The sequence below is a fragment of the Mesoplodon bidens genome, assembly GCF_964165515.1.
Source record: "Mesoplodon bidens genome assembly, chromosome: 12".
Taxonomy (NCBI): domain Eukaryota; kingdom Metazoa; phylum Chordata; class Mammalia; order Artiodactyla; family Ziphiidae; genus Mesoplodon; species Mesoplodon bidens.
In genome coordinates, this window is record NC_138168.1 from 6605383 (window position 1) to 6617541 (window position 12159).

The window sequence follows — 12159 nt, forward strand, 5'->3', positions numbered from 1 at the left end:
AAAACCTCGCCTTCTCCACACGCCTGTCCTAGTTTCCTTCCGGAATTCAGTGTCTTAAAGTATCTGGTTTTACAATTTCTCTGATGTTTACATAAGAAAACAAGTAAGTGGTTATATTCGTTTTCCCAAGCTGCTACGACAGGCCCCAGTCGTGGTGGACAGGAATGAAGAGAGTAATGGGAAAACATCAAATCCCATGAAAAGGCAGACATTTAGGCCTGTAGATTAATTCAGCAAAGCCTCTGCTGTTCCTTTTCTCACCTGAGTTTCCTCCAATACGTGGAACAAAATACAGCCTTGGGGACAACAGCCCAGCCACATTCACTGCAGTACAGGATAGTGTTAAATAAAAACGTGCCCTGAACCTGACACACCAAAGTCTTATTTGAATAAAACATACACAAACACTGTCTCATACAGAGAATGACAATAATGAGGGCAGATTTTGTACATGACGTGCAGACTCCGTCTCAGTGACTTACGTAAATGAAAGGATGCGTGGAATTCAACATAAAATCACACCCTACCCTAAAAATCAACTGCCGTTAATGGCCCTCCCCCATTCCCTGCTTCCCTAGAACTACTCCCAGTCCCCACCACTGCTCCTGATCAAGGGATCCCCTCCCATAAAAGGGTTAAAAATGCCATGTGTTTATGAGGTTACACTCTTCGACTTTCAATTTCTGAGCACTCTCTTTATTTTGTTCTGTCAAAGGACAAGGAAGGAGAAACGCAGTTCGGTGATGCTAAACTCACACTCATCTGTGTTACCTGGGGTACAAAACAGCTCTATCTCCCTTCCTTTTTTTTTAATAGCATTGTCCCTAGTGAGTCAGTTCCTTCTTTTTAATATTAAGTAGTATTCAGCGTCACAATATTATGTCAGTAACCTGCAATCCTTCAAATTCTCCCTTCTGGTGGAATTTAAAACCCTTCTCTGCAGTTCCAGAGTATTGATACAAGGCCAACCGAGACAGTCTCATTTCAAAGTGTAGGCTGCCACCTACTGGCTGAGCCCTTCTCAACATCCAGCTCTCCCCAGAAAGTGAATCAATCCCCCACAAGAGGTTTGCTTGCTGTGTCATTCAATGCAATGTATTCAACTATATCAGCAAAATCTTTTTCATTCTTTTCAATACAAAGTCTTTAAAAAACAAGGATTTACTGTATAGCACAGGGAACTATACTGAATATCTTGTAATAAACTATAATGAAAAAGAATCAAAAAATATAGATATGTACAACGGAACCACTCTGCTGTACACCTAAAACTAACACAGTATTGTAAATCAGCTATACTTCAAAAATTTTTTAAATTAAGTAAATACAATTTTTTTTAATTTCAAAAAGAGACTACCAAGCCAAGCATGCTTGTGTATAGCTTAAAATTCCCAGCCTATACTCAAAAGAGCAGAGTGTTATTTTTCAAAGATGTGCTATTTCTTAACTATACAAAAAGTTCTGCTTGGATAGATTTCTCTTCACCATTTCCTTTGTTCCTCACTCCTGAAAACGGAAGCTCATTCCCTCTTAGAGAAAGTGGTGGTGATTTCATTGTTCGTATTGATCAACCTGGAATTATTCAAAATTTGAATTCATAGTCCTAAAGCTAGTGTAAAAATTCACAACAGCTGCTGACAATAAAGCTAAGAATTAATTAGCTGTTAATTAGCCCAACCCCTTGTCATGCAGACATAAATCTTCCAGCGCCTTCTATGAGCAGTGGACTTTTTCTAGTGAGAGCTAGTTTCTCCCTGTTTTAAGCTATTTTTAAAGAAAATCAGACCAACTAAAAATCACTAAAGGGAGATAAGGAAACCCCCTTTCAGAGGCAGAAGCCACTGTCTTGGTGACAGAGTAAGGGGTAAATACATTCAACAACAATTCACTCAATAAGTACTGCATGATGCTATATTAGGAGCTAGGGATGAACCCACGATTTAAATGTCTATTTCCTTTGAGAAGTTGTCTGGTACAGCGATCTCGTGGGAAGACAATTACAACATAATTTGCAATATGTAAAAGATGTAAAATCTGGACAGTGATAAAGTAGTGACTGAAGGTGAAATAGGAGTTTCCCAGGGAATCAGATGGGGAAGAGAGATCCAAATAGCATGTGCAAAGGAAGAGAGATGAAAAACACAAGGGCTTAGGGAAAACGTCCCATAATTCAATATTAATGAATAAAGTGAACAAGGCCAGGTAGATAGGGAGGGAGCAGACCTCAAAGTCTTTTGCATATTCTGCCAAGAAATGTGCATTTCAGCATGATCACACTGGCAACAGACAGTGACTGAAGGGAGGGCGATTACTAAGAAAGGCAGGGAAACTGTCCGAGCAGGGATGATTAGGGATCCGAAGCGAAACTCCAGGGCAGTGAGAACGGAAAGGAGAGGCCATATTAAAGACAAACTCTACACAGGGAACTATACTCAATGTTTTGTAACAACTTGTAAGGGAAAAGAATCTGAAAAAGAATATATGTATGTGTAACTGAATCAGTTTGCTGTACACCTGAAACTAACACAACATTGTAAGTCAACTATACTTCAATACAAAAATAATAAAATAAAAATAAATTTTTAAAAGTAACATTCTAGGGACTTCCCTGGTGGTGCAGTGTTTAAGAATCCACCTGCCAATGCAGGGGACACGGGTTCGAGCCCTGGTCCGGGAAGATCCCACATGCTGTGCAGCAACTAAGCCCGTGTGCCACAACTACTGAGCTTGCGCTCTAGAGCCGGCGAGCCACAACTACTGAGCCCGCATGCCACAACTACGGAAGCCCGTGCACCTAGAGCCCACGTTCCACAACAAGAGAAGCCACTGCAATGAGAAGCCCACGCAACGAAGAGTAGCCCCCGCTCGCCGCAACTAGAGAAAGCCTGTGCGCAGCAATGAAGACCCAAGGCGGCCAAAATTAATTAATTAATTAATTAATTTTTTTAAAAGTGTAAAAATCCAACTTTTGGTTTCCAGTCCCACATGTAAGGAGCTTGGCAGTCGCCACTGCATCCTAACAAGTAAAAAGCTCAATAGACTAAAATCGACAACTCTTCTTGGATCCTCAGAGAGGTGAGGACATAGGGCAAACCGCTGCCCCCAAGACTGGAGAGGCGGGTGGGTGAGTACAGGGAATCCCAACTTTCCAGAGCAGCGGCAGGAAACCTGGGCTGTACTTGATGAATTGCTGGAGGTTCTGTGTGGACAAGTCTGAGAGTTAAAACCTCCAAGGACCGAGTCGCAGGGGCTCCCCACAATTTTGTGAGGCTTACCCCCAGGAGCTCAATCAGGTTTCCACGGTAAATGTCGGAGAAAATCCCCTCGTGCTTCCAGCAAAGGAAGTGAGCAAGCAACCATTCTGAAATATGCCAGAGCACTCCCTCCTTAACTAAAAGTCATATAAAACTAGTTACCCAGGGCTTCCCTGGTGGCGCAGTGGTTGAGAGTCCGCCTGCCGATGCAGGGGACGCGGGTTCGTGCCCTGGTCCGGGAGGATCCCACATGCCGCGGAGCGGCTGGGCCCGTGAGCCATGGCCGCTGAGCCTGCGCGTCTGGAGCCTGTGCTCTGCAACGGGAGAGGCCACAGCAGTGAGAGGCCCGCGTACCGCAAAAAAATAAAACTAGTTAACCAGAGCCCAACCTACTGGGTATCGTCAGAACCTAACTGACCTGGGGGAAGGGAAATAGTCAACTCCAGCTCACTCTAGCCACCCTGTCCCACCTGAGGCAGGGAGAAAAAACTGAGAAATGTTCGTGAAGTTCACAGTCCAGGGGCACAGGCTCACTAGAGACAAACCTCATCATAGGATTATAGAACACCTCCCCTCTCCCCACACCTCACCACCACATCCCTGAAGGCCTATTTACAGCAGTTCATTTTACCCAGTGCATCACGTCTGGCTATCAAGAAAAAAATTACAAGGCACACCAAAAGGCAAAAGACACATTTGAAGAGAGAGCGCAAGCATCATTAGCAGACGTGGCAGGGATGCTGGAATTATCAGACTGGGAATTTAAATGATGAATATGCTAAGGTCTCTAAGGGATAAAGTAGACAGCATGCAAGAACAGATGGGCAATGTAAACAGAGATGAAAATTCTAAGGAAAAAAAAAAGCATAGTTCTATGTTTTAAATATTAGTTAATATATAAAATATATTCAAATGTATTCAAATATGGTCTAGAAGTGTATACAATACCAAGGTACATACAGTGGTTTTCTCTAGGTTACCTCTGGTAGTTTGGGCAATTTTTATTTTCTTCTTTACGCTTTTCTACATCTTCCAAATGTTCTACGATGCATATGCATTTTGAAATCGAATGTATAAAGGTTTTTAATTTCTTTTTTACGATCTACAATCTCCAGGAGTCAGAATTAGCTGGAGAGAACTGAGATAGTTTGAGATAGCTGAGATTGGTCCAAGTATCTCAAACTCTAAAGAGCTGTTAAAATAGCAGCTAGGAGAAAGCAGAGGGACAGGACCCAGAAAAATGAAACTGCTGTAAAGGAAGGGAAAAGAACAACCTGAGAGTTCCTGCTAAGTGGGATGGGACACTTGATTTCCTGGATTCAGCTGTGGTTTCCTAGATGCAAGCATAACCTCAGAGAAGGGTGGAACAAGAAGGAACAGCAATTAGAAACAAAAACAAATCTTAAGGCCCCTCACCCCTTACTGCACACAGGAGATTTACAGGGCAGCGGCAAAGGTAAGACAGCAGGCAGATGTCAACTCCACCCCTAACTTAACTGCTTTGATTTCCACATTAGATAAAGCGGAGGAAAAACAAGAAAGGTCAAAGCAGCTCAAAGTCAGCCGTAAGAGTAAGAGGTTGAAACACATGCCTTACAGAGGAATATGCAGTCTGTGATGGTTTTAAGTCTGAGGCAAATGAAATGAGTGAAAGCAATAGGCAGGAGTCGATCACACGCCCGGCAAAAGGCACAGATTGGTGGGATGAAACATGTGGAAGGGTAATGTGATGGCGAATGACAGGTGTCCACTTGGCCAGGTGACGGTGCCCGGCTGTCATATCCTAGTCTAAGATATCGCTGAGATGGTATTTTTAGATGTGACTAACATTTACATCAGTAGACTTGAAGTAAAGCAGATCATCCTTCTTAATGTGCATGGGCTTCATCCAATCACATCCAATCACTTGAAGGCCTCAGAAGAAAAGATGAAGGTTTCCCAAACAAGAAAACATTTGTCCTGAAGCCTGCCTGGTTTTCCAGTCTGCTGGCTTGCCCTACAGATTTCAGATTTGCAAGCCCCACAATGGTGTGAGCCAGCTCCTTAAAATATAAATCTCTCTTTTTCATTTTCTCTCTCACTTTCTCTCAATATAGATATAAGTATAGGTATAAATATAGATATAAGTATAAATATAGATACAGATACAGATATATAATACATATACACACACATATCTATACACACATAGATATATCCTAATGGTTCGATTTCTCTGGAGAGTCCTAGTGCAGATAATAAAAGATGAAATCTATTAACAGAGACCGATAGGGCAGAACCTTGAACTAGAGGCAATGGGACTGAAGTGGGCTAAGGTAGGGGACTTCCCTGGCGGTCCAGTGGTTAAGACTCTGTGCTCCCACTGCAGAGGGCGTGGGTTCAATCCCTGGTCGAGGAACTAAGGTCCTCCATGTCCCACAGCGTGGCCAAAACAAAAAACAGCTAAAAAGAGTAATCCATGTTCTTGGGGTTGGGGCTTCCCTGGTGGTCCAGTGGTTAAGAATCTGCCTTCCAATGCAGGGGACGTGGCTTTGATCCCCAATCGGGTAACTAAGATTCCACATGCTGTGGGGCAACTAAACCCATGGGCCACAACTACTGAGCCCACGCCACAACTAGAGAGAACCCCGCGTGCTGCAATGAAAGATCCCATGTGCCGCAACTAAGACCTGATGCAGCCAACTAAATTTAATTAATTAATTAATTTTTAAAAAACAGAAGAAATCCGCTAAGGTAGACAGCAATAAGAGGTCAAAGGTTCCCAGAGCATGAAGGACATGACAAACAGCGTATTTAATGAAGACTATTCTGGAATCTATAATATGTATAATATGAACTAGATCAGAGGGAAGCTACAGTTAGAACACGCTTGGAGAAATCTAAGCCAAAGGAGTCTGTCGGTGGCCGTGGAAACGAAAGGAACCCATCTGTACAATAAGGATACGGCAAACATTTTAAGAGGCAAACTTTGTATTTTCAAGATCTTTAAGTAAACGTTCTACAGGAATACTGCTCATATATAAAGATACTAACTTACCATACTTGTCTCGCAAGCCAACAGTACATCTAAAGACTCCACCAAAGGCAACATCTTCACCAAATATTACTGAAAAACAATGTTCAAAAAACACATTGTATTTAATAATCCCTAAATGATACTAACAATGAGAAATAAGTAATTTAAATGTTTACATTTTCAATTAGAAAACAGGAATGGACCACAGATCTAAATCAAGGTTTCCCAATTTCGACGTTAGGGACACTTTGGACTGGATAATTCTTTTGTCGTAGTGGCCTGTCCTGTGCATTGCAGACACAGAGCAGCACCCCGGGTCTCTATCCAGTGGATGACAGTGACCCCACACAGAGCTGTAACAGCCTGAAGTCTGTCTCCAGACATTATTAACTGTGAGGGGAGGAGGGGGGATTAAAATCCCCAGTTGAGGAAGAAATACAGATCTGGAATCTCATCTTGTTTTACCCACGAAGGAAACAAGGCCAGAAAAGTAGTAACATAACTTAACAAGTCAGAAAGCAAGAGGCAGAACTGTGACTCACACGCCAGGCTCCTGAGTCCCTGAGCAGTGTTTTTGTTTTTGTTGTTGTTGCTGTTTTTGTTTTAAATACACAACATACAATGAGAGTCAGCAATCGGAGAGCTGAAGAAACAGCATTTCAAGCTGAGAGAACAGTCACAAATAGGAAAGTGACAGATTGCGTGAAAGAGAAAGGAGGCAAGTATGGCGGATGTAAGGAACGAGGCCAAGAACAGTACAGGTGAGAGCTGAGGGGCGCCTTGTAGTAAGGCAGAGAGACCCAAACAACGGGCGCTCACAAAGCTGAGTTCTAGTCCCACTAAGGCACCTCATCGGCTTCGTGGACCTCAAGAAAATAACTCACCCTTCTCTACGGGGCTACCTCAGTCATTCTCATTCAAAACAAAGGAAGGTCTAACCGTCTACTAGTCCAGCTCTCACTTCCTCCTAAAAATTAACCTGTTTTTCACTTGACCTTAAAACCAGAGATTCCCAAGTGGAAACCCAAGGTACACTAAATATACATATGAAGTCAAGTCAATCTAATGTAGAAAACACACAGCGGGACAACTGGCTTTATATCAATAATTTAATTTAATAAGATAAAGTTACTTATAAAGTTAATTATAAATATTACAGTTATTGCCCAAAAAATCTTACAAGTTGAATGACAACGTATCCCAAAGGAAAGCACAGAATCAAACCTTCATTTTATAAATAGATAGCTGAACGAAGTGGTATTTTCCATTTTTTTCTACATGCTAGAGAAACAGCACTACATATTCAAAAAATCCAGAAGGTATTAATGTAATATAAGGACCACACATACTATGGGAGAAAGTTAACTTAATGATGCCAGATATACGTGCGAACTAATTCATAATAAGAGGATTAAAAAATGTGTTTAATATCATAATTTGATTATTTAGCCTTAAGCATTTTTTCAGGTCTTTTAAAAATTTCAAGTAGATATAATGTTACCCATTGAGCTCCAGACAAATATTTCTAGCAAATCTTCAATTCTGAATTAACACAACTACCACAGTCAAGCACAAAAGAAGTTTACCTGCAGTAGGATCTTTGGCCAATGAGTTATCTAAGGCACTTGTTACTGCCTGGAAGAGATTCATTTTCTGAGTTTGCCCTGTGGGGGGAAAAAAAAATTATGAATTGTAACATATATAAAAAATAACCAGTTTCTTAACTGTTGATCAAAATTTAATTAAAGTCAAGGTAGATGGGACTTCCCTAGTGGCATAGTGGTTAAGAATCTGCCTGCCAATGCAGGGGACACAGGTTCAAGCCCTGGTCCAGGAAGATCCCACATGCCGCGGAGCAACTAAGCCCGTGCGCCACAACTACTGAGCCTGCACTCTAAGAGCCCTCGAGCCACAACTACTGAGACCATGTGCCACAACTACTGAAGCCCACACGCTCTAGGACCCACGTGCCGCAACTACTGAGCCCGCATGCTGCAATTACTGAAGCCCGTGCACCTAGAGCCCATGCTGCACAACAAGAGAAGCCACCGCAATGAGAAGCCCACACACTGCAACGAACAGCAGACCCCGCTCGCTGTAACTAGAGAAAGCCCACACGCAGCGAGACCCAGTGCAGCCAAAAAAATTTAATTTAATTTAATTTAATTTAACAAAATAAATAAAATTTAAAAAAATAAAGTCAAGGTAGAAAGAAAGGTATAGAATATATTACGCAAATTTACTGAATTATTTACAATGATGCAGGCTCTGTAGAGGATACAAAAGCAATACAAAGTTTAAGACACTTGTTGAGGAGGCAAAATTTAAACATATTAAACAATTTAAAAATGAGTATAAAAAAAAGGAGGAAGGAGGGCTTCCCTGGTGGCGCAGTGGTTGAGAGTCCGCCTGCCGATGAAGGGTACATGCCCCGGTCTGGGAAGATCCCACATGCCGTGGAGCGGCTGGGCCCGTGGGCCATGGCCGCTGAGCCTGCGCGTCCGGAGCCTGTGCTCCGCAACGGGAGAGGCCACAACAGTGAGAGGCCCGCGTACCACCAAAAAAAAAAAAAAAAAAGGAGGAAGGAACATAACAAAGTTGAACGAATGTGTGTAGACAATAAATAAAAGCTATGGAAAGTCAGAAAAGGGAAGCAGCCAGAGTGGTAGTGGTCTGGGAAGACGCCCTGGATGAATCTTAGGAACGTAAGCCATAACAAACACACGTGACCAATGTCATGTGTTAAATGTGCCAATAAGAACAAATGGTCATGGGCCACAGAACAGTGAGGAAGGCTAAAAACACTTCAGTTCCCAGAACTGCTGGTGTGTGGAGAATCCTATAACCCCATGCCTAAACACACCAGCTTGGCCCTTCCTATTATCTTATTGCTCAAGCAGAATCTCTATGAGCCCATCTCTATCTCCCTAAATGGGTTGCTGAGAGGACTAAATGGAACCATACATGTAAAGCACTTAGAACAGTACGTGAGACAGTGAGTGCTGAATAGATATTAGCTATTAACTGTCAGACTCTGGTCTGTGAATGTGTCCTTCAGCTGTACCTTGGCATTATTCTGAATGGTATAAAGCTTCATTTGATAAAGTTCCAAATGCTGGAATTCAGAAATACCGTGATTTTAGAACTTTGGTTTAAGCCTCGGCACTGCCCAGTGCCCACGATTGTCCCAGAACTGTAGGGTCAGATCATCCACAAAAGCACTGCTCAGAGAAGAAAAAGGCTTCTGTCTGAATCTTCTCTGATACACAGGACCCGTCTTCATGTTACTGCCTGAGCCATGCACCTTAACTCATAGCCATGCTGATATGAAATCACTCCAACACCTGCTGCCTACCCTGACTGCTGGCCCATCTAACCTCTGTGAACCCCAGTAGCCTGTGCGTCCCAAAAGCCAAGGTCTAATTCCCAGGGTGGGTCACAACCATGACTGCTGTTGCCTTCAACCCTGCAGCCAAGAGACACTGGTCACCCATCCTTTTCCCGGAGGCCCATCCCTGGAGTGCCCTGGCTCCACAGCAGGCCCTGACCTAGGACACCTGCAACCTTCCATCTTCCCGGCCTTCTGATTCTCTCTCCAGCTCTGGGCTCCCCCACCTGTCTCTGATCCCTTCCACGCTGTTTAATACCCAGGCTACAGGTCTCGGCGATACCCAATCAGATCTTCCCTGCTGCCCTCTGAGCCCAGGATAAAGCCTGGTTCTACTCTTATTTCTGGGGTAGAGAATAGGAATTTATTCAAGAAATCATTGTCATATCACCATCACACCCCATGTCTATAATTACTTCATAGTTTATTTTTCTTAAAGGCTAAGCCATTTAACAGATACTTTCCTTAAATCCTTCTCCATTCTATAAAAACTCTTAGAAGTGTTGACGGGTGCCCAGCATCAGACGATAATCGTTTAGGGTAAACTATTTTCCCAACCACCATGACATTCCCACTCCTTCACCTCTTTCATACATTTCCTAAAGTAAGATTATTATCTATGAAAATCTAATGAGGATTTTCATAGCTAAGACTCTAGGGAGGATGAAACTGCCTAAACATCTAAGCTGGTATTTATTTCAAGTCTGCTGACCATTTGAATTAATACTGAATGCCTCTAAGACATCTCATCACACTGCTGCTTGGCAAGTTTCCAGTAAGGAGAAAGCAAAGACTTTAATAATAAAAATCACACAGAGTGAATCTGAGAAGTATTGCTTGATAACCACAATTTGTTCATCTTGTATGAAAATAATTTACAAGTAAGGGTACCTAAAGGTTATATTTCCATGTGAACACATAATCTTTCCCTCCTGAATACTTTTTTTTTCAAATAAAGTCAGAATTTTGGGGTTTTGGATTAACTGCTGTTCTACTAGATGCTTTTAAAAGCTTTAAGTGACAATTTTTAGTAGAACAACATCTACTTTTGATTCTTTTTTAATTTGCAGTGTGATTTATGGGTGGGTCAGGAAGAAATCACAAGTTATTCAGAGGTAACATCATTTAAATATTTATTTTCCTTAGAATTACTTGTTTTCCTGGGGGTTACACAAAAAACTATTGATAAAGTATGCCTAAAGTTCCCTCATGATAAGATAAGCACACCTGGAGCATGTCTAACCAAAGCTGTGCCACTGGTAAGACCTTAAAAAGGAAAAAAGAAAAAGGTCTATGAACACCACTACAAAATTATTAAACCCAGTTGCCAAATCACACAATTACCAGTATCAATAACTGGCTGCAAAATTTCAAAACCAGACTGACGACTCTTCTTTTCCAAGATAAAAAGTTATAACAAAATTAACATAAATCTACACAGCGTGCAATTTCCCAAGCCAAGGATGCAAGCTAAAGGGTACCCATTGGTAAAATGGGGTTTTATGGTTGGAACTGAGCTGCTTACTCAAAACTGTCCTAAGTAGAACACTGTGAAAAACCGGGTCACCATCTGGCCAGTAGGCACATGAAAAGATCTCAACTTCGCTAATTATTAGAGAAATGCAAATCAAAACTACAATGCGGTATCACCTCACACCGGTCAGAATGGCGATCATTAAAAAGTCTACAAATAATAAATGCTGGAGAGGGTGTGGAGAAAAGGGAACCCTCCTATACTGTTGGTGGAAATGTAAATTGGTGCAGCTACTATGGAGAACAGTACAGCGGTTCCTTAAAAAACTAAAAATAGAACTACCATGTGATCCTACTCCTGGGCATATATCCAGAGAAAACCCTAATTCAAAAAGATACAGGCACCCCAATGTTCATAGCAGCACTATTTACAACAGCCAAGACATGGAGGCAACCTAAATGCCCATCAACAGAGGAATGGATAAAGAAGATGTGGTACATATATACAATGGAATAGTACTCAGCCTTAAGAAAGAATGAAGTAATGTCATTTTCAGCAACATGGATCAACCTAGAGATTACCATACTAAGTGAAGTCAGTCAGACAGAGAAAGACAAATATCACATGTTATCAGTTATATGTGGAATCTAAAATATGCTACAGATGAACTTATTTACAAAACAGAAATAGACTCACAAAGAAAACAAACTTATGGTTACCAAAGGGGAAGGGGAGGGTAAATTAGGAGCTTGGGATGAACATATATGCACTACTCGATATAAAATAGATAAACAACAAGGTCCTACCGTATAGCACAGGGAACGATATTCAATATGGAAAAGAATAAAGTTTTGTCTTAATTTTAAAGTAAAAATTTTAAAAACCAGGTCATCATCAGTGCTGCAAAGACAAAGTGACATGTTGCTGGGATGTAAGGGACACAATAGAACATAAGGGGGCAGGGGTTCTCAACTGCCTTTGATCAGAGCTATGTGCTCAGCCCTCACAACAGTATCTGACATGCAAT

General features: G+C 41.8%; 1 protein-coding gene across 5 annotated transcripts in view; it reads right to left on the reverse strand.

Moving 5' to 3' along the window:
* The window catches only part of BCKDHB (branched chain keto acid dehydrogenase E1 subunit beta), a 280770-nt gene that overhangs the window by 259397 nt on the left and 9214 nt on the right, over positions 1-12159 (reverse strand). For all 5 annotated transcript variants that reach the window (XM_081250891.1, XM_081250888.1, XM_081250890.1 and 2 more), the window contains exons 2-3: positions 7857-7934; positions 6292-6360 (exon numbers count right to left, since the gene is read on the reverse strand). In XM_081250891.1, coding sequence (XP_081107017.1) covers positions 6292-6360; positions 7857-7934 — 147 coding nt within the window. The remainder of the gene's footprint in view (positions 1-6291; positions 6361-7856; positions 7935-12159) is intronic.